At 44.7% G+C, this 25,872-nt stretch overlaps 2 protein-coding genes across 2 annotated transcripts; one reads left to right on the forward strand and one right to left on the reverse strand.

Moving 5' to 3' along the window:
- Nucleotides 1-474: 474 nt before the first annotated feature.
- On the forward strand, nucleotides 475-15,860 carry LOC311143661 (cyclin-Y-like protein 1). The gene is made up of 10 exons (XM_084179531.1): nucleotides 475-1,314; nucleotides 8,849-8,929; nucleotides 10,096-10,139; nucleotides 10,944-11,044; nucleotides 11,141-11,176; nucleotides 11,339-11,390; nucleotides 11,885-12,004; nucleotides 13,740-13,906; nucleotides 15,105-15,267; nucleotides 15,488-15,860. Exons 1-10 carry the CDS (start codon nucleotides 1,188-1,190, stop codon nucleotides 15,599-15,601), a joined length of 1,005 nt encoding a protein of 334 aa, XP_084035657.1. The 5' UTR covers nucleotides 475-1,187; the 3' UTR covers nucleotides 15,602-15,860.
- A 115-nt stretch (nucleotides 15,861-15,975) lies between these two features.
- fzd5 (frizzled class receptor 5) lies at nucleotides 15,976-19,639 on the reverse strand. The gene has a single exon (XM_084180135.1). It carries the CDS (start codon nucleotides 19,518-19,520, stop codon nucleotides 17,769-17,771), a length of 1,752 nt encoding a protein of 583 aa, XP_084036261.1. The 5' UTR covers nucleotides 19,521-19,639; the 3' UTR covers nucleotides 15,976-17,768.
- Between the last annotated feature and the right edge of the window lie 6,233 nt (nucleotides 19,640-25,872).

A 25,872-nucleotide genomic window follows, 5' to 3' on the forward strand; every position in this document is an offset into this window, starting at 1 on the left:
GCGCTCGGTTGGCGTGTTTTGCACAGGGTGAAAGTTGATTGCATTCGTTTTAGTAATAAACTGGCCGGTGAGTGTATATTTTATGGAAAATATATGTTTTATGATTCTGCACGATGCACCATGCTGCCTTGTTGACAACATGACCAAGCGACGCAGATTACTGTTCGATTTGAGAAGGGCACTCATGCCTCACCGCCATTGCCCGGTCACGTCACGGGCCATGGACCGGTGTCCCGCGGCTCAGAATGATCGAATCCGCCCATTGAACGATGGGAGACTGTTATTCTTCATTCTTCATATTTTAAAGACTAATAAGGATGAAGATGTGTGCTCTGAATATATTTATTGTTCAGAATTCATTTCAACTGACACATTTTTGAACCCATGACCATTGAGAAATTCACCTCGTTTTGATTACACGCCCAATAGTAATTTAAGGAATTCTGTAAGTGGTTGGAACAACTGTGCATTCCAGGTAGTGGTGTTCGGAACAGATGGCGGTGGTGGCGAGGAGCGGTACGCAGAACTGGCGGGTGGGGAATCAAAGAAGGGACTGGCGTGAGAGATCAAATTTACCTCGGACAATTGGGAATCCCTGTTTGGAAACTATTTGGGATCGACGGCTGGAAACTAGTTGCGTATGCGTGGAGTAGTTGTTATATTGTTTAAAGGGACTAGCTAGGTCGCTAGTTAATCGCTCCTACAGACAATGTTCCGTTGCTGCAACAGCTAGCTTGCTGGCTAGCTGACTTTGTATGTAAAGGAATGTTCAATGGATGAATGGGCAACCACTTGTATTGCTCGGGTTTAAACAGCTTCTTGATGACCTCGGTGTTACAAATTATTTCTGGAGTTAAGCGAGCAACCTTGTTTTTACTCTATGTAAATAATGTAGCATACTTGAACAAACATCGATTTTTATTTTTGTTGCACAGCCAGCAATCTGATTAATGGATGGGGCGGAAGGAGCACATGCGAGCAGAAGTGCAAATTATTGATATTCCTTGGCAGCAACTTTGTTTATAATTTAAGCATTTCTCTGTTTTCATTCTAGACGTTTTTTATTTTTTTTTAAAGCTGAATCATAAGCGTATGTTGGTAGTTAAGGCTAGCAAGCATCCTTGATTTTTAAGGAATTTTGCACTACGCTGGATGTAAAATAGTATTGAGGTTATCCCTAGTGTGGAATGGGGAATACGATAGCATGCTGCGTGTCCCCGGAGGGGAGCCCAAAACTACCAAGGCAATTGGCGGACGTGAGTGACGACACCGGCCCGTACCTGCAGCACATTAGCGATAGAGAGGTGCCTGACGGTAGGTGTCACGCCCGCATAAGTGGGATTGGAAATGTTAACAGAATGTCACTGTGACTGACTGTGCTTACTAGAAATACAAAAGCACTACAGGTTCTTGTTTTGTATCTGAACACCTCCAAGGAGATAAGAGATCCTAGCCCTCTTCTCTTCCTGTCTTCTGCCTTTACCTCAAATCACATTTTATTTGTCACACACACGTGTTTAGCAGATGTTATTGCAGGTGTAGCGAAATGCTTGTGCTTCTAGCTCCAACAGTGCAGTAATATCTAACAAGTAATATCTAACAATTTCACAACATATACCCAATACACACAAAACTAAGTAAGGAATGGAATTAAGAATATATACATATATGGACGAGCAATGACAGAGCGGCATGGACTGGGATGCAGTAGAATATTATAGAATACAGTATATACATATTATTAAAGTGACTAGTGTTCAATTTCTTAAAGTGGCCAGTGATTTCAATAGGCAGCAGAAGCCTCTAATGTGCTAGAGATGGCAACTTAATTCTGATGGCCTTGAGATAGAAGCAGTTTTTCAGTCTCTCGGTCCCAGCTTTGATGCGCCTGTACTGACCTTTCCTTCTGGATGATAGCAGGGTGAACAGGCAGAGGCTCAGGTGGTTGATGTCCTTAATAATCTTTTTGGCCTTCCTGTGACATCGGGTGCTGTAGGTGTCCTGGAGGGCGGGTAGTTTGCCCCCGGTAATGCGTTTGGCAGACCGCACCATCCTCTGGAGAGTCCTGTGGTTGCGGGCGGTGCAGTTGCCGTACCAGGCGGTGATACAGCCCGACAGGATGCTCTCAATTGTTACCTGCAGTAACTTCAATACATCGCCTGTCAGGTTACATCCTCCAAATGCACATTTACATTAGCTGCTGCCGTAGAGATACTAAAGGTACAATATTCCGGTTTAAGTTTTACACCCATTTAGTCTTTTGAACACACTATTTCTCATACACCTCCCTCAGATCTGTAGCCAATTGAATTACATGCACATAAAATTAGGTGTGATGAGGCTGCCTGTGAAGGAGGGGTATTTGATCTAAACACTGGTCGTTTACAGTTTTTGTTTTACTACTGTTGATTTAGGCCCTGCATGGTGTTGCACCCCTGGGGTAAACACACACAGCCACACACCTCCTGTTGCGCCAACATCAGGCACTATGCACTCATCCATTCAGGCCCCCCATTGGTTGAGAGCAGAGGAGCTCAACTTTGGTGTTGCCACCACCATTGATCCCAGTGATGAGGGCATTCCACAGCCCAGCTAGCTCAGCCAGTCAGGCGATAGATAGGGTGTCATTTGGGATGCATAACCTATTATAATACACACTCAGTGGCCAGTTTATTAGGTTTACCCCGTTCACAAAAATGGTTCGCTCCTACAGACAGTGAGTCACGTGGCCGTGGCTTGCTATATAAAGCAGGCAGACAGGCATCAAGGCATTCAGTTACTGTTCAATTGAACGTTAGAATGGGCAAAACGAGTGACCTAAGCAACTTTGAGTGTGGTATGGTTGTCTGTGCCAGGTGCGCTGCTTCCAGTATCTACAACATGGCCCCATCCTGCCTGGTCTCAACGGTACAGGCTGATATAATGGTGTGTGGTATCTTTTCCTGGCACACGTTAGGTCCCTTGATACCAATTGAGCAACATGTCCATGCCCCTAAGAATTCAGGCTGTTCTGGAGGTAAAGGGGGGGGGTCTGACCCAGTAGTAAATGAGGGTACCTAATATACTGGCTAGTGAGTGTATGCCATTTACCAGATGCTTTTATCCAAAGTGACTTTGTCATGCATTTATACATTTTACATATGGGTGGTCCCGGGAATTGAACCCTCTACCCTGGCGTTACAAGCTCCATGCTCTACCAACTGAGCTACAAAGGACCACATTTAGTGTACTACCAGAGCCCTATGGGCCCTTGTCAAAAGTACTGCACTATGGCATAGGGTGCCATTTGCGTGTAGTCCCCTGTAGCTCAGTTGGTAGAGCATGGCGCTTGCAACACCAGGGTTGTGGATTTGTTTCCCACGGGGGGCCAGTATGAAAATGTATGCACTCACTAACTGTAAGTCGCTCTGGATAAGAGCGTCTGCTAAATGACTAAAATGTAAAAAATGTTCTGGCTGGCTGGTGGAGTATGGCAGAGACCCCCCAAGAATCTATTCCCCAAATCTCCCAGATATCCCTTGCATCCAGACGACATAATACCACAGGACAGCTGCTTCTCTCTCTCTCTCTCTCTCACTCACTCACACGTCAGATACAAGTGGAAAAGCTGTTTAAAACCAATACTATGAACACTGTTCTCTGAGAAGCAGTGTTATGTAGCTACAGTATAACTATTTTAAGCCTCAGTGAGTGTAAGACCCCTTGTGTCTATGGATGACACCCATGTGATTTCATTACTTGCCTTTCAGCTTGGGATATCCTCCTCATGAAAGAAGAATTGCAGCAATGTTACAAGGATGTCTTGTTTTAGCAGTCATTGCCATAAACAGATGAAGGAATCCTTGATATATCCACTGATCACTGCAACCCCTCACCCACCCTACTGTAACAGACGGAGGTATTCCCTTGAGAGAGCACTTTCCCCACTCCCCAGCTCCCCTGGTTTATTTCTGACTCCAGAGAGAGAGGGCCTGCCAGTCTACTAGCACTAAGCCTAGTGTGGTGGACCCAGCTGTTGTAAGGCTGACCCTGGGTCAGAGTTAGATGGTCAGTCCCTCTTTGTGTCCTTATGAAGTAGTGCTGAGCGATTAACCGAAATGTTGGTTATTTTTCGGTTTTTAAATAACTAATTGACCGACTTTGGTTCAATTATTTGAATTCCATTTTGTTCGTCTTTTTTTCTGTGAGCTTAGTGTGCTGCAGTTTCTCTAGAGATAAATCAGATCAAGCTCAAACGGTGTGATGTAGTAGGGAGTTGTGGTTTCCAACAGGCCAATGTTCTACATAGATTAGTGCAGGAAACGTGATAATTAACTACAATGACCATAATCCAATGCACTGCTAAACTTGTCCGGTCTGTTTCTTTTACGCCTGCTACATAAGAGACAGAAGAATGTTTGATCAAGAGAGCAGTTTTTTCGTGAGGTATCTTTACCTGAAAATACATTATCTAAGTGATTGATAGTTGGTATTCAGCAGTTATAAAAGTATGCTTTATTTACTTTGAACTACTAAAATAGGGATTTTGTCAGACAGCATAGGCAGCAGCTCTATAGAGATGAGATGATGACTTGGAATGAAATAATAAAGTTATCAAATAAAACAAATGTAATATACACAACTGAAATATTTTATTAAAGAAATGTGAATAACTGATGGTTAATAAGTGATAAGCAGTCATGGGTAGGGCAGTCACTACCATCATGGGACTTGTATTCATTGTTTTATTCTGTGTTACAGCATTCAACACACATAATGCATAGTGCATTTAATGTTTAAAAACAATTATCGAAACCGAAATAAAAAATCTTGATTATTTTTTAATAACCGAACCGACCTCAAAAAGCGCTAATCGCTCAGCACTATTATAAAGGCAGTCCTCCAGCTTTTCATCACAGGTCTAGGACCAGCTGTATGTGGAGGATAAAGAGGTGTAGACTGAACTGAGGGGAGATCACCTGATAAGGGCCACTCATGCCAAAGTGTTGTCTGTCTTGTGAGAGCCAGGAAATGAAACGTTTTAGAGCGCAGTCACCATGTTCAGAGACTTGCGCTCTTCATCTTCGGCCTAGCGCCGGAGACACGTTGGAGCATAATAGACTACATCACCATCACAGCCGGCTCACCCTGGTTCAGGCAGCCCACCCATCCTGCTGTCTGGACTGTGAAGGCCAATAGGCCATTGATCTCACAGCAAGGACTTTCCTCTACAGCTGCAGCAATGGCCCTAATAATCAATATAGCGTTTATTAATGCTGTCTGCTCTGCCTGCCTGTCTACTACTGCTATCCCTTCCACCTAGAGCCTAGGGCTCAACGCACATTTCTGCACAAGGAGACAGTAAAGAAGCCTATAATCGTTCTTACTTGATGGCTGATTACTAGTGATGGGGGGGAAAAAATCGATAGTTGCATATCGCAATATTATTTTTGCACTAGTTGACTGTACCTTCACCAAAGCTCCCAGTATTTTTTTTTTGTTCATAACTTGTTCTCATCTTCATTTTAAATAGGCAGCCAATTTGTTTTCAGTACGTTGTTTTCTCATGGCTCTCTCTTGTCTCTCTGCAGCAGACATATGGTGATCAATGTTTGGACCAATAAAATCACAGTATTGAATCATAATACCTATAGAATCGTAATACAAATTGTATCGGCACCTAAGTATAGTGATACGGATGCAAACTCGCCACTTTTCGTCGATATTCACCAATTTGAAGCAAGCAAGTTTATTTATATAGCACAATTCATACATCGAAGCAATTCAATGTGCTTTACAAAGATGTTTATCAAAAATAATGAAAACATCATAATAAAAAAAACATATAAAGATTAAAAATCGAATAAAAACATAGGAAGCTATAAGGCTAAACAGTGTGGTTAAGTTTAAGTGCTCAGTCGTAGGCACGTGAAAATAAGTGTTTTTAACCTGGATTTAAAAATGGATACGTTTGGGGCACATCTAAGATCTTCTGGTAGTTTATTCCAGTTGTGTACAGCATCAGTGCTAAACGCAGCTTCTCCGTGTTTAGTTTGGGCTCTGGGCTCTACTAGCTGACCTGTGTTCATGGATCTAAGAACCCTGCTCGGTTTATATTCTTCAAACATATCAGACATGTACTCGGGTCCTAAACCATTCAAAGATAAATAAACTAAAAGCACCACTTTGAAATCAATTCTGTAACTGACTGGAAGCCAATGTAAAGATTTAAGAACCGGAGTGATGTGCTCCGTTCTCTTGGTCCTGGTTAACATTCTAGCAGCTGCATTCTGAATGAGCTGCAGCTTTTTTAGTCTTTTTCACGAGTCCTGTTAAGAGGCCATTACAGTAGTCAACCCTACTAGAGATAAAAGCATGGATGAGCTTCTCTTGATCTTTTTGGGACACCAAGCCTTTGATTCTGGCTATATTTTTTAGATGATAGAATTCTGTTTTGGTGACCGCTTTGATATGACTGTTAAATGTGAGGTCTGAGTCTATCAGAACACGCACTTGATCGCTGGTTTTAAGGACCCTAGAATCCAGCTCTTTACTAATACTTGTTTATTTTTGTTGCCAAACACAATAATCTCAGTTTTATCTTGGTTTAATTGTAGACAATTTTGGTTCATCCAGGTATTTATGTGCTCTATACAGTGACATAGAGTCTATTGAGCTGTTGTCATACGGTTCGAGAGCCATATATATTTGAGTATCATCAGCATAGCTGTGGTAGTTAATGTTGTTGTTCTGTAAAATTTGGCCCAGCGGTAGCATATAGAGATTAAACCGAATCGGTCCGAGAACTGATCCCTGTGGAACTCCGCATGTCATAGCCACCCTATCAGATTCATGATTACCAATGGTGACAAAGTAACTCCGGCCATCTAGATAAGATCTAAACCAATCAAGGACTGTCCCGGAGAGTCCTACCCACTTTTCCAGCCTATCTATAAGTGTTCCATGATCGACAGTGTCAAATGCTGCACTGAGATCTAATAGAACCAGAACTGTTACTTTATCAGAATCAGTATTCAGCCGTATATCATTTAAAACTTTAATCAGGGCCGTTTCAGTACTGTGGTGAGGTCGGAAACCTGACTGAAATTTGTCTAAGAGACCGCATGAGGTCAAGAGGAGGGCCTGCGGCCAAGAGGAGGGCCTCTAAAATTTGCGTTCGGAGACTGCGCCATTGGCCACTACCACGCCCTGCCACCCCCCATGCTAACTTTGCCACTGCTGCTGAAAAAAATCCTAGGGGAAACACTTAAGTGTGAAGTTTAAATTCAATGTGTTGTATTGAGTAGAGGTGTGAATATCAGGGACTTTTTTTTTGTGCAGCACACGTGCAGAACCTATAGACAACGTGAACAAGTGTCCTGGGGGGGGAGTGAAGTAATCCTGTATCCAGTTTGAATGAAAACTGGTTATGATCCAGACCTATACCCACTACTGCAGCAGAGTAGTAGGTCCAGGGGCATGGCAGATTCTCATATAGGCTTACTACTGCAGTAGTGGGTAACATGCCAACCACGGCTTGCCCCCCTTAGTGTTGAGATATGCCCGCCTGGCTCCAACTCCACTCCACATCCCATTCCCTGGCATCACATGGCAGTGGCACACCTCTTAAACTGGAGCAGTAGAGCCAGTACAGAAATACCATGATGGGCACAGACAGTGCTCAGCGTGCATTGGATTCCCCGGCAGGAAGACTCCAGTCCATGCAGAGGTCAGGGTGTGATTGGTGGAGGGAGGAGCTGTGTGGCTGGGATCTTATCTAGGATGCAGTAATCACATGATGGTGTCTGACATACTCTAATCTGAGTGCCATTTATCTGATAGGTAGTGGCAGAAGTTTTGTGTTGTAACCTAGTCTACCTTGGCAGTTCCCAACCTTTTCTGTTTCAGGGACCACCAAATCACTGTCAAAAGCTCTTGAGGGCCACCATTTGCAGAGTGGCAGATATAATTTTTAGTGGTCAAATTGAGTCCATTTTATCAGTGAATGTAACAGATTAAAGGCCTATTGTAATGTAAAATTGCTTATATTACCGGTTGGTCCAAGTTGTCCATGATGCTTCTCTATGCTCTGCAAAGCACACACTCTGTTCGGTAGCATGTCTGCAGATGGGCAGGCATGACTGGCACGGGCACCCCTCCTCTCTGCTCCCCCTTCTGGTTCTCAGCATGCTGGCCAGTGTGGGTGGAGCTTAAGGAGAGAGGACCCAGTGTTCTCCAGCGACCCCAGACAAAGGCCTCATTGTTGCCCCCTCCCTGCCAGTCCCATACCACCATCCCCTTGCCACAGCCACAGAGCCACAGCCTGAGTGGGCAGGGGTCACGCTGGCTCTGCTAAGCCAACCCACCTGACCTGATACCCCCTGGCCCTGCCTGCCACGTTCCAGACCAGGGGCTCACAATCCCAGACAGAGAGGCAGCTGTTAATTCATTATGGTTGGTTCAGGGTGTCTAATTGCTAAGCCTAACCGTTGAACCTGTGTGTAGTGAACCCGTTATGTGGTGTGGTTGCAAATGAGATCATGAAATCGATCTGCGTCATTTAGTATGCAATGCTGCTGTCCAAGAGTATGTTTGGTTACATAGCCTGGCTTTCCTACACACATTTGCATTCATCTAATTGGGTAATGGCATGCATTCATCCCAGATACGGCAGTACAGGAATGGTTCAATTGTTTCAGTGACGTCCTGTACAGATCACTGTACTGTCTGTATTACATTTACATTTTAGTCATTTATGGAGCATCAGGTCTCATTTTCCTCTCACTGGCCTCAGGTGACCTAAGATAGTTTACACAGGCAGTTATCTACTCTGTTTTGTATTGGTCCATGGTGTATTTGTGTGTTCCAGAACTGGCCCAGGAGTCCCACCCATCGGACCATGCCAGAGCCAGCACCATCTTCCTCAGCAAGTCCCAGACAGACTGTGAGTGTAAGTAATCTACTCTGCTCGCATCACATCATCACACAAGAGACATGATCATGATGTCACGAGAGCCCATACGGCACACGTCTCACACTCTCGTCTTATGCACTTTAGCTACTTGGTACGGCGGTAACTCGCCCTCTCCACCACCAATGTCTCTGCTCTAGCACGCTATGTAGAGAGATGATACTTAGGCTACTGTAAGTGACTCTCCTTTGCTCTCTCATAAGCACAATGTGACTGTTACTTATCCTTTCCCTTTCAATGTGACTGTTACTCATGCTTTCCCTTTCAATGTGACTGTTACTTATCCTTTCCCTTTCAATGTGACTGTTACTCATGCTTTCCCTTTGAATGTGACTGTTATTCATGCTTTCCCTTTCAATGTGACTGTTACTCATGCTTTCCCTTTCAATGTGGCTGTTACTCATGCTTTCCCTTTCAATGTGGCTGTTATTCATGCTTTCCCTTTCAATGTGACTGTTACTCATGCTTTCCCTTTCAATGTGACTGTTACTCATGCTTTCCCTTTCAATGTGACTGTTACTCATGCTTTCCCTTTCAATGTGACTGTTACTCATGCTTTCCCTTTCAATGTGGCTGTTACTCATGCTTTCCCTTTCAATGTGGCTGTTACTCATGCATTCCCTTTCAATGTGACTGTTACTCATGCTTTCCCTTTCAATGTGACTGTTACTCATGCTTTCCCTTTCAATGTGGCTGTTACTCATGCATTCCCTTTCAATGTGACTGTTACTCATGCTTTCCCTTTCAATGTGACTGTTACTCATGCTTTCCCTTTCAATGTGACTGTTACTCATGCTTTCCCTTTCAATGTGACTGTTACTCATGCTTTCCCTTTCAATGTGGCTGTTACTCATGCATTCCCTTTCAATGTGACTGTTACTCATGCTTTCCCTTTCAATGTGACTGTTACTCATGCTTTCCCTTTCAATGTGACTGTTACTCATGCTTTCCCTTTCAATGTGGCTGTTACTCATGCATTCCCTTTCAATGTGACTGTTACTCATGCTTTCCCTTTCAATGTGACTGTTACTCATGCTTTCCCTTTCAATGTGACTGTTACTCATGCTTTCCCTTTCAATGTGACTGTTACTCATGCTTTCCCTGACTGTTTTGTCTGACATGGCCTATTTTCTTTTTCCTTCCAGTGCGAGACAAGAGGAAAAGCAATCACATAAACCATGTTGGTCATGTAAGTATTTAATGGTTAGGTTGAGATTGTGTCAACCAATGACAATTATGTGAAGTGTGTGTGTGTGTGTGTGTGAGCTTGCATTCATCACATGCTCCAGAGTTAGCTGTATGTTGTCATTGTCACCTGGGGTCATCGGATGCACTGTGGCTCTGGCAGATGAGACACCAAAACATTTAGTGTCCCGACTCTGTGGAGGACAACACCAAATTCATACATATGCAAATGTAACTCTGATTGGTCAGCTTTTCTAGGATTTGAGCAGAGGGTTGGCTGGTGTTATGGCTTCCCTGTTTACCTTGGTTTACTCTGCCTTCTATAATATTATACCCCCACTGTGGAAACTAGCTAAGTGCCAAGCCTTTTTGACCTGGTCAAATACCCTACTCTGTGTGTGTGTGTGTGTTCATGTAGCCTATGTGCTTGTGGTGAACAGAACAGACTGTAGCCCCTGTAGTAAGTGGCTGTGGTGTCCAGTCAGCTAGAAGACAAACACAATTAAACAGGAGACCTGGTATGAAGGTTTTATGTGTGTCCACTGTCCTGCCTTAACTACAGCTCTGTATTATAGAGTGACTACCCTGACCCAAGATTACATAGCCTAGTTCACCCACATTTCAAACCAAACCTTTTACCTTGGAAGTAGTTTGTCAGGAGTGACTGCAACCAATTGGTGATGTAATTATTTGGCTATGGCCACCACAGGCTAGTGTTTGCATCAATTACCTCAAAGGGATAGGGTTCAATAGAGCATTGTCTGACTTCCAAGACAACTTCCACTGAATGTCACATTTCCTTTTGCAGACCTCTCCTGGCCCTCTCTCTAAGAAGTACAGTTCCTGTTCCACCATCTTTATAGATGACAGCACGGTCAGCCAGCCTAACATGAAAAACACGATAAAATGGTGGGTACCTACTTCCTTCATATATGCACATACAGGAAATGTACCTTTTTCTAGTTGAACACTGCTCTAATGAATTCTGTCTTTCTCCTCTTCCAGTGTTACACTAGCGATATACTACCACATTAAAAACAGGTGAGTGGCCGTGTTATGACTTGTTCAGTTTGAGTGTACATGGGTAGAAGGTATTATGGATCCGTTGGTGGTCTCTGGGCCTGGCAAAATGTCTGTGAATTGGGGTTAGGGACAGTGTGGTTCATAGTAGAGGTGTTCACACTCTTTCTCTGTCTTTCTCAGGGACTCCGACAGGTCACTGGACATTTTCGATGAGAAGATGCACCCCTTATCGGTGAGTGGGCAGTTCCAGTTTTGCCATAATCCACTCTGGGTTTGCAGAATCTTATGTATTCCAAAGAATAGCTTCTAATATAGGTTTACATCCAAACAGAGGTCTGCAGTGGATGTACTGTTGGCAGTACTGGTGTGTCTGCCCTTGTCTACATCAATATCTCGCATCAGCTAGTCTCCTCACTCCCTTCTAGACCTTACACTGCAACTGTATGCTATAGCCCAGACCAGTGCCCCTTTAGCTCCAACTTCAGCATAACACACCACTGCAGGAGGATTGAATATGATTTAGTTTAGCTAGTAGGAAACTCGGCATAAACCCATTAGGTTTGATGTTAGTTCACCTAAATTGAGAAATTACTTAAATATTTTCAAACACATGGTTTGATGCCATTCCATTGACTCCATTCCAGCCATTATTATGAGTTGTCCTCCCCTCAGCAGCCTCCACTGGTGTATATTGTATCTGTGTCTAACACTGTCTTCTCCCTTCAGAGAGAGCAGGTTCCAGATGACTACTCTCGTACAGACCCCGAGCACAAACTCATCTACCGCTTTGTCAGAACTCTGTTCAGCGCTGCACAGCTCACTGCAGAGTGTGCCATCGTCACCTTGGTGAGTCCAGTCCAGTGATTAACAACACAATCGTAATCAAAACCCATAATACACCCATGTATCAGCAGCTAATACATGATTAATCAACAAATGTGAAAGGATACTGTAGATATATATTCCACTAGGTATTGTTGTATTAACCTGCATCTGCACTAATGTACCACCAGAGGGCAGCAGAATAATAGAAACCATTGACAAAGCACAGCAAATCAAATTTTATTGGTCACATACACATTTTTAGCAGATGTTATTGTGGGTGTAGCGAAATGCTTTTGTTCCTAGCTCCAACAGTGCAGTAGTATCTAACAATTCACAACAATACACACAAATCTAAAAGTAAAAGAATGGAATTAAGAAATATATAAATATTAGGACAAGCAATGTCTGAGTGGCATTGACTAAAATACAGTAGAATACAGTATATACATATGAGATGAGTAAAGCAGTATGTAAACATTATTAAAGTGACTAGTGTTCCATTATTAAAGTGGCCAGTGATTCCATGTCTATGTATATAGGGCAGCAGCCTCTAAGGTGCAGGGTTGAGTAACCGGGTGGTAGCCGGCTAGTGGTAGTTATTTAACAGTCTGATGGCCTTGAGATAGAAGCTGTTTTTCAGTCTCTCGGTCCCAGCTTTGACGCAGCTGTACTGACCTCGCCTTCTGGATGATAGCGGGGTGAACAGGCCGTGGCTCGGGTGGTTGATGTCCTTGATGATCGTTTTGGCCTTCCTGTGACATCGGGTGCTGTAGGTGTCCTGGAGGGCAGGTAGCTTGCCCCCGGTGATGCGTTGGGCAGACCGCACCACCCTCTGGAGAGCCCTGCGGTTGCGGTCGGTGCAGTTGCCATACCAGGCGGTGATACAGCCCGTCATGATGCTCTCAATTGTGCATCTGTAAAAGTTTGTGAGGGTCTTAGGGGCCAAGCTGAATTTCTTCAGCCTCCTGCGGTTGAAGAGGCGCTGTTGTGCCTTCTTCACCACACTGTCTGTGTGGGTGGACCATTTCAGATTGTCAGTGACGTGTACGCAGAGGAACTTGAAGCTTTCCACCTTCTCCACTGCGGTCCCGTCGATGTGGATAGGGGCGTGCTCCCTCTGCTGTTTCCTGAAGTCCAAGATCAGCTCCTTTTGTTTTGTTGAGGGAGAGGTTATTTTCCTGGCACCACTCCGCCAGGGCCCTCACCTCCACCCTGTAGGCTGTCTTGTCATTGTTGGTAATCAAGCCTACTACTGTTGTGTCGTCTGCAAACTTGATGATTAAGTTGGAGGCGTGCAGTCATAGGTGAACAGGGAGTACTGGAGTGGGCTGAACACGCACCCTTGTGGGGCCCCTGTGTTGAGGATCAGTGAAGGAAGGATCGGCCCGTCAGGAAGTCCAGGACCCAGTTTCACAGGGCGGGGTTCAGACCCAGGGCCTCGAGCTTAATGATTAGCTTGGAGGGTACTATGGTGTTGAAGGCTGAGCTATCGTCAATGCAAGTCAAGTGAACAGAACCTTATATCAATGAATAGAGTAGACCTGCATTTGATTATTACAGTGTGATTGGTCCTAATAAATCAAGCATGTCTAGTACTATTACTCACATTTGCATATCATCAATAACATGCCGTTACCCACTGATTGTGCCTACTGATTTTCTTTGTTGTGCCAATCACATTTCTGAAGTGAAATAGCCACCACAGGTTTATCAGCACATGCATACCTTAACATCTCTGACCCCTCTACCTCACCAGGTGTACCTGGAGCGTCTGCTGACCTACGCTGAGATGGACATCTGTCCGTGTAACTGGAAGCTTATCGTACTGGGAGCCATCCTGCTGGCCTCCAAGGTGTGGGATGACCAGGCTGTCTGGAACGTAGATTACTGCCAGATCCTCAAAGACATCACCGTGGAGGACATGTACGTCTGCCACAGTTATATCACTTATATAGAGTCATTACAATACTGTGTGTGGGGGGGGGGAGACACCCTTTTCTCACTATTGTGCCAACCTGAACCGTACTGTGCTGGTTCAGATATCTTCTTTTCACATTGAAGGAGGCGGCTCATTGGTAGTCATTATTTTGAGTCGTCATGTCAGGTGGAGAACAGACGTGGAGAACAGACGTAGACCGCCGCCGCCTTCCCTCCCTGGTCTGATGATCATTAATTGGGCTGTTGTCTGTAGACTGGTGCAGTAGTCCTGTCTAGTCTCTAGCTCTGATCAGGGCTGTGTGATGTGGGCCCCTGCTTTAGGATCAGAATGAGAGGAGACTACAGAGGGAGAGAGGCAGGGAGGCTGAGTGAGGTTGTATACAGAAGGCAATCTCAAAGCAATCAGTAGGCTGCTCCTCACTATACTACTGGTCATCATTCTAGTAGGTTTTAGAGTGGGTTGGGGTGGAGTGTGTTGTATGTCTCTTGTTTTTTTAAGTGTGTGCACTTGTGTACGTGTTTATGTTTTTCTGTGTGTGTGTGTACTTGGTCTGCAGTCTAGTTTCATCTCCTCCATTGAAGTGCTCTTTGTGAGCTGGGCCGAGGGCCAGGGATTGGCGGGGTGAGGTGGTGGCAGGAAAGGGGAGGGAGGGTCTGGAGTGGCTCTCACCGCTCCTACATAATGGCCCCAGCCCTCGCCCGCTCCATTAGTTTCCCTGGGAGACCATCCTTCCAATACACACAAACACACACACACACACACCCCAGCCTTCAGCCACCCTGGCCCTCTCATGTCACCTTTCCCACAAAGCATCCTGGATGCTGTCTCCGTGGTGAGCGGCTTGCAGCTCTTATTCATTGTCGTGGTGATGAGGATGATGAAGGGGATCTGTACAGGGAGAGACATGATAAACCTGTAGAGAGCCAGTATGGTCTTCACTGCAGGACAGTTAGAGTGAATAGCCCTCATGCACCCTTCTCCTTGCTGCTCCAGGGAAAGACAAGTGGCATTTGCTATTGATTAGACTGATGCCCTATGAGGGCTGACCTGTGGATAAAGATACCCCTATCACTGATCTAAGGTCCATTTGGGGAGGTTGATCCTAAAGCTGTGCCTAAGAGCAACTTTTACTAGGAATGTGTATATTAACGATGTTTCTTTGTCTGTCTGTGTGTGTGTCAGGAACGAGATGGAGCGCCATTTCCTGGAGCTGCTGCAGTTCAACATCAATGTTCCAGCCAGTGTTTACGCCAAGTACTACTTCGACCTGCGTTCTCTGGCCGACGACAACAACCTCAGCTTCCCCCTGGAGCCACTCGGCAACGAGAGGGCACAGAAACTGGAGGTACAGCAATGAGGGGTAGTAAAAGGGTGGTGGGTGGGAGAGGGCTATGATGGAGCTTACAGGTATTAGTAGAGGTTGGAGAATACGTCAAAGATAGTAGCAGGTAGAGCGAGACATAGGAATTGTAAAAATGGAATTTAACCAGTGCATTAGGTATGAAGCCACAGTGACTAGTCACTCATCCCTGTGTGTGTGTGTGTGTGTGTGTGTGTGTGTTCAGGCCATCTCCAGACTGTGTGAGGACAAGTACAAGGATCTGAGCCGAGCAGCCATGAGGTCCTTAAGCGCTGACAACCTGGTGGGCATCCACCGCTCCAATGCTGTACTCTCATAGGCCAGCCACACTACAGCGCTGTTCTCTCATTGGAAATCTGTCACTCGAACGCTGTTCTCTTATTGGACAGCCATACTCCGATGCCGGATCCCAGACCCTGTGCAAAATAACTTATTCACAACAGAGAGAAAAGAAAAGAGACTTGAGTCTTTTTCTGTTTAGTTTTTAGTTTTTTTTTGCTTACTATGTAGGCTGCTAGCTGTGACATTTTTCTGTAATCATTTGCAGGTGGAGTATTTTTAAATAAACACTAATCATGAAACAAATCATTGTGACTTTCATTGGAGTGGAGACAAGACTATGCAAGAGTGGCACAGCGCATTGTCTAAAGTAAAACATACATTTTTACATAAAATGACACATACTCAGAAACAGATTGGTCCACAGTTTTATTCTCTACCAGTCAGAGACAAATGAAACAAGAGTAAGAGAACTGCATTTTCATAAATATCTATTTTTTTTTTAAATCTGACATTTCATTCTTGAAGAATTAAGTAGACACAAAGCTGCAGTCCAGACTTGTCTAAGGAAGGATGCCAAAGCAAATGTACAAATGATGGGGTATAACTCACACACAGATGAAACATGCTAATAAATTAAACAGACAGACACTGGACCACTTACACATTGGTCTGATTAGAAAAACAATGAAGCACACGACACAACTTGGACAAGCACAACAGTAGAAAGGCAGAAAACGGCAACTGGACAAGGTTTTGGTTCACCCAGAGTTAACCATGCTCTGGCTGTCCACCACAATTCCTATAGATGACAGTATATCCCTTGTGAGAAGACAGTTTTTGATGTCTGCAGGATACCATTGAACAGAAATGTTTTGCCCTTTTTTGTAAACCTCTGACTTGTAAAACTCACAAGATGAGTACTGACACGGTCATTGAAAATGTATACAGAGCCGTAGGGGATACATAAATTCACGATTGGGTTGGTGTGAACAGTTCCTGTGTGTACCACTAGGGGTAGGTAGTAACAATGGCATAGGAGCGAAAGCCAGGTGCACTTTGAGACTACTCTCTTCTGGCCTGGGAGACTGATCTGACAGACAGACAGTAGTCCCTCCAAACCGCTTACAACATGTTCTATATCAAGGCTATTCCAAAGCACTAAATTCACTGCAATTGCTATTATGGGGTATGTGGTTTTTAGAGGCTACCTTTGACATTGATTTCTAAACGAAAATAGTACTCTGAGAAAAGTATAGACTTTATAACTGTCGTTTACTGGTACACTGCTACACATCCATACTCAAATTACCTCATAAATCCAGTCCAGCAACTGGTCAACAGTTGGGCTAGAGATCCTCATCCTACTATTGAACTGACCGGCTAGGTTGTTCACAGACCGGCCAGTCAACCAAGCTGGATTTTACCAGGCAGAATAGGGCAAATATTGTGTGCATTGGTACATACTGATTGATTCAACTCGAGCAGCATACAAACGCATCCATACCACAGATACACCACACATGTACTTGATTCATACAGAATATTGTGATTCAAATCACTGGGGATCGTGCTGAAAATAAAAATTACATATTTTCATCAGTGTTCCTCGAGTTGTTTTGTTTTCACCCATTACGGACCCAGTGTCCACAATGAATAATACCCTGGATAATGGGGGCATTCTGGGCCAGCTCAATCCATAGTCTTTTATAGAGCATCATATATATATATACAGGAATAAATAGTGAGTCATCTCTAATGGTCCAGAGAGATCGACAGGAGTACTGGTTTATACACATAAAAACACATCTCAATTTTCCCGCTCTGAGAGAATGTTCTAGTGGGTCTTTTGAAGTAGTGGTACTTTACCAAAGCAGCAAGGCGCACCAGAAGTACCACAGTGTTCATATGATACAAACGTCCCATTTCTTTCCTGTTAAAACACATTTGTGTCTGTTCTGTGTGTTCCAAGAAGAAGAGCTAGTGAGGCTGGTTGGTCGATAAATGTTGTATTTGCAACCTGTGGAATTACTTGGTTATCTCCTTGTCCTCTGTCCCTTTTCCTTCCAGAGATTTGTATGGTGCTTTATCACAGTCACCATCTTGTCCAATGTCCAGGTGAGGCATGTTCACAGTCACACATAGGACAGGGGGGGGCTATCGTTGGACACGTGCATTCGTGGCTCCTCTACCCTCAAGGGTCCCATTCACACGTGTGAGGGCAGGGCAGGTTTGTGGTAGGACCCTGGTGGCAGGGCCGCACTGGGGTGTCCCGTGAGGGCCGTACTGGCCTCACTGTACATGGAGGGGGGTGCGGTGGGCTTGGATGCCCAGCAGGGGCAGCAGCGAGCGGTGAACCTCCTCCACGACTCCAGGGTCTTCCCGGACCAGATCCACACGCCGGATGTAATCCCCACCACCAGACACATGAAGTATTTCAACATGAAGATGGCGTAGTCGGGCCCCAGACCCAGCCTCTGTCTCTCAGCCTGACAGGAGCAGGATAGAGCCTGGTCCCAGCCAGGCCTGTAGTGCTGCTCGTACACCAGACAGGCTACAACTATAGTAGCAGGAACCGTGTAGAGCACCGTGAACAATCCGATTCTGATCATCAGCTTCTCCAGTTTATCCGTCTTGGTCCCTCCCTGTTTGATGATGCTGCGGATGCGGAACAGAGACACAAAGCCCGCTAGGAGGAACAGGGAGCCGGTGAAGAGGTAGACCACCAGGGGAGCTAACACAAACCCCCGCAGGCTCTCCAGACTCTGGTTCCCCACGTAGCAGATACCCGCCACTGGGTCTCCGTCCACAGAGCTCAGAGCGAGGACCACGATGGACTTGACGCTGGGGATCAGCCAGGCAGCCAGGTGGAAGTACTGAGAGTAACCAGCGATGGCCTCGTTCCCCCACTTCATGCCCGCGGCCAGGAACCAGGTGAGGGAGAGCACCACCCACCAGATGGAGCTGGCCATGCCGAAGAAGTAGATGAGCAGGAAGACCAGGGTACACAGGGCGGGGCCCGTGGTGTCATACAGGATGTGCTGCTGGTCTCCACTCCCAGCGCACGCCACCCTCTCGTGACCCGCCACTAGTCGTATAATATAGCCCAGGGAAACAAAGAGGTAGCAGGCAGCCAGGAAGATGATGGGTCTCTCAGGGTACTGGAAGCGCTCCATGTCGATGAGGAAGGTGGCCACGGTAGTCAGGGTGGAGACGAAGCACAGGACGGACCACAGGCCGATCCAGAAGGTGGTGAAGGTGCGTTCGTCCTGGGAGAAGTAAGGGTGGTGGCAGGGCTGAGCACAGTTATCCACAGGGCCAGTGTGGACCCGGTTGTATAAGGGGTGGGCGTCTTTCTTGATGGGCACCAGAGGATCCCGACAGCGGCAGTCCCGGTCACACTCCTGGGGGACAGGGGGCTTGGGGGCGGGCTGCCTGCGGCGGGTGCCTTTGGGGGTGGGTTTGGGCAAGAGAGGGGAGAGGGTCGTGGTCTCGCTACTGTTCTGGTCCATACACAGAGTCTCGTCTCCCAGCTGAGGCAGCTGCTCACAGCTCATCCTCTCTGGCCACTCAAAACCGTACTGGATCATGAGTGGGGAGCAGCCTCGCTTGGCCCGCTCACACACAGAGCGGCAGGGGGGCAGGGGCTTTTTGTAGTCCTGCAGACAGATTGGGGTGTACATGGAACACAGGAAGAATAGCAGGTCTGGGGAACAGTGGATGCGGACCAAGGGCCAGAACTGATGGACCTCCAAGCCCACCTCCTCCTGGGTGTCGTGGTTGAACTGGTTGGGCATGTAGGTGAGGTTGTATCCGATGCCCTTACACATGGGCACCGTGATGGGCTCACACACTATATCCTTGGAGGCAGCATGCGCGAGCCGGGGCAGCTGGGAGAGGAGCAACGCGAGCAGCCAACGGACGACACCGCATAGCTGGGGTTTTACTGTGGTCGCCATTGGAAAGTGGGATATTTCCGGAAATAAATATAGGTAGAAATATTACTGAAATTGTGCTGTAGACTTGAGTATTTTCTCAGCTCAGTTCTTCCTATAATTTATGACTGCATCTCGGAAATATGAAATCCCAGGAGAGCGTAATTGCTCCAGCAGCATGTCCAGAGTCCTCTGTTCTACAAATCACCGACAAATGTCATTCCAGACCGCAAGTTTCTGTTCCAACCGCATGAGCACCTTTCGAATGAACCATGGTGATTATAAATGCAGTAAAGGTCCGGAAAAAAATCTAAATAAACGTTGACTGTTGTTTTATCCAACGAATCAATTAAAACTTTGGGAGGATTTCGAAAGATCGACTAAAGCACCAAGTCGAGGCTATAGAGAGGTCGAATTGTAAATCATTCACCAAGCTTTACAATTACATGAGTTGAAAATTAATTTCCCCTTCACTTGCAGTTAGGTCACGCGCCAATAAATGTAACAACTGTAACCGCAGGCTTAATCCAGAAACAATTTCCTATTCCTACAGTTTGTATTCCGCATGACAGGTGAAGTCGCCCGTTCCTCGGTCACCGCGTCTCTCTATACAATAAAAGCAGTTGGAAGCGAAATAATTTGAGGACATTTTAGGAAAATAATGTCCAGATTAAAATCCAATAAAAACATTATCCACTCTTCATGCAGCCTCTCTCAGGGTCCTAATGTCGGGGAAGAAAACAGGTTTAGACTCCTCTCTCTCCAAAGTTTGGGAAACTCGTTACGCTTTCCTTTGTCCGACCAAATGTATCACTTGGAGAACCACAAAGACCTTTTATTCCAAACTTCAGCACTTGTTTTCCAAACTTGTCTCCAATGATATTAGCAGGTATCACTGTGTTGCGCTACACATCTCACTGCGCTCGAGTCGAAATATCTCACTCTGCTGCTTAAGTGGAAGAGACCCCTCCCGTCCCGCTACAGAACGCCCACCTCATCCAGAGCGCCAGCCCTCGAGCACTCAGTTTCATTGACCAAGGACTGTTTGGATAGTTTTACCACGCCTACTCGCACTTCAACGCCGCGCCCCTTGTACCTTTTGTGCCAATCAGGACCTGAGTTGTGGGCTACGGTATTGACCAAATCAGTTAATTTATGGACCAAGATGTAGCCTACCGGATGTGGAGGGACAGGTGGCATTTGGAGACGTAACGCACCTGCACTTCAAGGAAAAGTATGATGGTGAAAACAATTAAATATGATGACACACACCAAATATCACATACTCTAGAGATACTGTGGGATGAATACAACTTTTTGAGGAGTATGTGGGGAAATATAGCCTACATCACCTCAGTATGTGAACTTGTGACCCAGAGGATGGCAGGAAGACCCTAGTGTCTTGCAGCCAGCGGGCATAAGGAGCAGGATGTATATGTATATGCACCGTGGGTCAAATAAATAGCTAAAGCGTCAATGTAGGGACAAATTAAGGGTGGGGATTGTCTTGGAGAGGGTGTGTGTGTGTTCATGGGTTCCTGTATTGGGTATGTGTTTACCCTAAGGGCCCATTCCAGCAAAGGAATGAAGTGGCATGAAACTCGTCTGTTTAGCTATTAAAATGCAGCCTGAATGATCAACACACACCTGCGGAAAAAGGAACTACATCCCCTTGACATCACTTCCTATAGGTCCCTAGGTTCAGTCTCAGGTTTGCACATGGTCAGGAAAAACTAATTCATATAATAATATAATATATGGAAGAAGGGAGAAAGAAAGGGAAGAAGAGGGCAGAAGAAAATGGAGGAAAAAGTGAGAAAAATAAGGAAAAGGGAAAAATGTAGGGTTCTTCTTAAAAGTGTTTATTATTCATTATTATAAGCTGAAAAACAACAAAAGTCCTATGTTTGAGGAAGGGGAAGAGTGGACCCTAAGGTCCCCAGTTTGGACAGAAATAACATTTCTAAACAACCACTATAGTCTGCAAAAGTGTTATTATTTTTCACATTGGTGAATTTAAGATCACCTGAGTTAATGAAACGATTATGGTAGCATAATCATTACATATAGAAGGGTTGTTCTAATGAGGTTGGTTTATTACTGTACTATACTCCTGTTACCTTGTTTATGCAATTAGTATCTTAAATATTCAGTTATCTGTTGCGGTTTCTTGTGGACTGCATATTACCTGATATAATTATAAATACATCACATTCCACTGGGCACAGATGTCAATTCAACGTCTATTCCACATTGGTTCAACGTAGTTTCACTGAAATGACGTGGAAAAAAAATTATTCAACCAGTGTGTGCCCAGTGGGAAGGAAGGTAGTGGTTTGTGACACACAAGAGCAACCGCAGGTTAATGCTCGATCTGATTGATAAGGATCTATAAGGAAACTAGTGACACTATAGTGGGAGCAGCTTGGGTGGGGCTGGCAGCAGAGAAGTCAGCAGCGGTGGTGGTAGTGAAGTCAACTAGAAGACTAGCAACTGTGGGGTCCATTGAGTAGTCCTGAAAATCAGTCTGCTCCGAGTCAGGGTCCATGTCCTGTATGGCCTTCCCAGTCTGCTTGAGCAGGTTGTCCACACACCAATCAGCTCACCTGAAAATGAAAAAGACAACAGAATGCAAAACAAGCCTAAATAGATTATTATGATTACTCACAATATCTTAATAAAATCAAAACACTGACATAGTTTTTTTCTGCCATGTTTTTAATGGATGTATTAACATTAGTTAAGAAAAAGACAGTGTGTTATGTACTGAGGTTCCTCTTGGAGGCTATATCAGAGGACAGCACTTAGAAGCTCTAGTAGCTCTGTCGGTGCCCTGAGAAACAGCAGAGGCAGTGGTGGTCTTTACAGAGGATGTAGCAGAGGGGGTCTGGGAGAAAGGCGAGATGATCTTCACAGAGGCTGTAGCAGGGCTGGAGAAGGGCCGGGAGAAAGGGGAAATGGTAGAAGATTATTATATAACCTAATATGACAATTATTTGATGGTAAACAGTATTAAAAACAAATATGTAATCAAACAAGCTCTTGACAGGTTAAGCTATATAATATTTTCCTGAGCATGGTTCCTAGGCACATCATGCTGAAATGCTAAACGAAAAGATGCATAAGAATACCGACAATACGGTCATGTGATATTTAAAACATGACACACAATTGTTTTTCTCCATCATGTTTTGATTGATGTAAGTTCTAGGTATTACTTCTAAAATGAAAACAGTGCATGATGTAGTAGGTAAAATGCCACTCACATATGCTGTATAGGGGTGAGCAGGGGTGCAACTTTCACTGGGGACGGGGGGGGGGGCATGTCCCCCCAACATTCTGAAATTGCATTTTTGACCCCCCCCCCCAGTTTTATCATTGGAATGTGATGCAAAACGAAGCAACAGTGTGCTTTAGGACCATGCGGATGCCTCCGAGTAGGCTGTTTGGGGTGTTTATCCGATTGGATATATATATATATATATATATATATATATATATATATATATATATATATATATACAGTTGAAGTCAGAAGTTTACATACACCTTAGCCAAATACATTTCAACTCAGTTTTTCACAACTCCTGACATTTAATCCTAGTAAAAATTCCCTGTCTTAGGTCAGTTAGGATCCCCACTTTATTTTAAGAATGTGAAATGTCAGAATAATTGTAGAGATAATGATTTATTTCAGCTTTTATTTCTTTCATCACATTCCCAGTGGGTAAGAAGTTTACATACACTCAATTAGTATTTGGTAGCATTACCTTTAAATTGTTTAACTTGGGTCAAACATTTCGGGTAGCCTTCCACAAGCTTCCCACAATAAGTTGGGTGAATTTTGGCCCATTCCTTCTGACAGAGCTGTTGTAACAGAGTCAGGTTTGTAGGCCTCCTTGCTCGCACACGCTTTTTCAGTTCTGCCCACAAATGTTCTATAGGATTGAGGTCAGGGCTTTGTGATGGCCACTCCAATACCTTGACTTTGTTGTCCTTAAGCCATTTTGCCATAACTTTGGAAGTATGCTCGGGGTCATTGTCCATTTGGAAGACCCATTTGCGACCAAGCTTTAACTTCCTGACTGATGTCTTGAGATGTTGCTTCAATATATCCACATAATTTTCCTTCCTCGTGATGCCATCTATTTTGTGAAGTGCCTCAGTCCCTCCTGCAGCAAAGCACCCCCACAGCATGATGCTGCCACCCCCGTGCTTCACGTTTGGGATGGTGTTCTTCGGCTTGCAAGCGTCCCCCCCTTTCCTCCAAACATAACGATGGTCATTATGGCCAAACAGTTCTATTTTTGTTTCATCAGACCAGAGGACATTTCTCCAAAAAGTACGATATTTGTCCCCATGTGCAGTTGCAAACTGTAGTCTGGCTTTTTTATGGCGGTTTTGGAGCAGTGTCATCTTCCTTGCTGAGCGGCCTTTCAGGTTATGACGATATAGGACTCGTTTTACTGTGGATATAGATACTTTTGTACCTGTTTCCTCCAGCGTCTTCACAAGGTCCTTTGCTGTTGTTCTGGGATTGATTTGCACTTTTCGCACCAAAGTACGTTTATCTCTAGGAGACAGAACGCGTCTCCTTCCTGAGCGGTATGACGGCTGCATGGTCCCATGGTGTTTATACTTCCGTACTATTGTTTGTACAGCTGAACATGGTACTTTCAGGCATTTGGAAATTGCTCCCAAGGATGAACCAGACTTGTGGAGGTCTACATTTTTTTTTCTGAGGTCTTGGCTGATTTCTTTTGATTTTCCCATGATGTCAAGCAAAGAGGCACTGAGTTTGAAGGTAGGCCTTGAAATACATCCACAGGTACACCTCCAATTGACTCAAATGATGTCAATTAGCCTATCAGAAGCTTCTAAAGCCATGACATCATTTTCTGGAATTTTCCAAGCTGTTTATAGGCACAGTCAACTTAGTGTATGTAAACTTCTGACCCACTGGAATTGTGATACAGTGAATTATAAGTGAAATAATCTGTCTGTAAACAATTGTTGGAAAAATTATTGTGTCATGTACAAAGTAGATGTCCTAACCGACTTGCCAAAACTATAGTTTGTTAACAAGACATTAGTGGAGTGGTTGAAAAACGAGTTTTAATGACTCCAACCTAAGTGTATGTAAACTTCCAACTTCAACTGTATGTCCCCCCCACTTCTAAAACCAAAGTTGCGCCCCTGGGGGTGGGGGCACTTACAGAGGCCATAGCATGGGTGGGAGCACTCACAGAGGCTGTAGACAACTTGGTCGGGCTATGGACATCTAATATGTAAAAAAATATGTAGTTGCATTAAGATTATTTAAGCTTATATTGTTATAAAAACAGATCAATACAAGCCAAGCTTTTGACAGGTTAGTCTGTATTTTATTTACCTGAGCAGGCTTCCTTGCCAAGTTAAGGTTTGGTCTTGCTGCAGATATGAGATCCCCCAAAACCTTTGCTTATTGAACTGCAAAAGAGAGAGAAAAACCTAATAGTCACAATGAACAGAGGAGGAAACCAAGTCACCTGTCGAAAGGACAACCTGAGTCAGTGTTCTATCATGGCAGCAGAGCCATAGTAGTTGAGGAAAAATAATGTGACAAAAAATGTATTATTTGCCATTGACAACAAGTTCAATGCAGTCCTCAATGGAGGAGTATGAACAGCAGACACAGACGCAGGCTCTGGCAGAGCTGTAGGTGCTGGCCCAGCATGTCACTGGTAGAGACCTGCTTAAAATATAGGGGGTAAATATAGAGACAACACTAGAGTATGGTATCTAATTTCAGTAAATCAGAAAAGAGAATGCATGTTGGTTTAGCCTGTAAGCTTGATTAATTTTACCTCCTGGGGGTGAAATCCACAGACACATCTCTGAAGCCCCCCTAGCAGAGTTGTCCATGGACCTGCATTGGACAATTCTCCATCTGTAACAATACATAATGAAGCCTGTGTTAGGAAGTCCCCTGCTGCTGGTGACTTCACCATCTCACAGCACTCTCAAGTAGCTCACCCCACTACCCATCCCCCACACCCGAAACCTTGAGTCAAGCGTTGATGAACTCCAGCTCTCTCTGGAACTTTCCTTAACCTGTTGTGATTGGTTGACAAGATCATAGCTTGGGACTTTGACACTTTGTATACTTTCTTTGTTACAGTATGCAATGACAATTTGATGGCCAAATATTATAATAAAGTTGCTGTTCATTAGTAGTAAAGGTAGTGGGTTCGATCCCCGGGACCACCCATACACAAAAAAAAAAAAAAAATGTATGCACGCATGACTGTAAGTCGCTTTGGATAAAAGCGTCTGCTAAATGGCATATTATTATTATTATTATAGTAAAGGCCTACATTTAATGACAGGTATTTCT

Source organism: Coregonus lavaretus (assembly GCF_964263955.1).
Source record: "Coregonus lavaretus genome assembly, chromosome: 16".
Classification (NCBI taxonomy): domain Eukaryota; kingdom Metazoa; phylum Chordata; class Actinopteri; order Salmoniformes; family Salmonidae; genus Coregonus; species Coregonus lavaretus.

Coding starts and splice junctions, on each gene's coding strand:
- LOC311143661 (XM_084179531.1), top strand. CDS start 1,188: ATGGGGAATACGATAGCATGCTGCGTGTCCCCGGAGGGGAGCCCAAAA. Junction 12,005..13,739: donor AGTGTGCCATCGTCACCTTG/GTGAGTCCAGTC, acceptor CTACCTCACCAG/GTGTACCTGGAGCGTCTGCT. Junction 13,907..15,104: donor GACATCACCGTGGAGGACAT/GTACGTCTGCCA, acceptor TGTGTGTGTCAG/GAACGAGATGGAGCGCCATT.
- fzd5 (XM_084180135.1), bottom strand. CDS start 19,520: ATGGCGACCACAGTAAAACCCCAGCTATGCGGTGTCGTCCGTTGGCTG.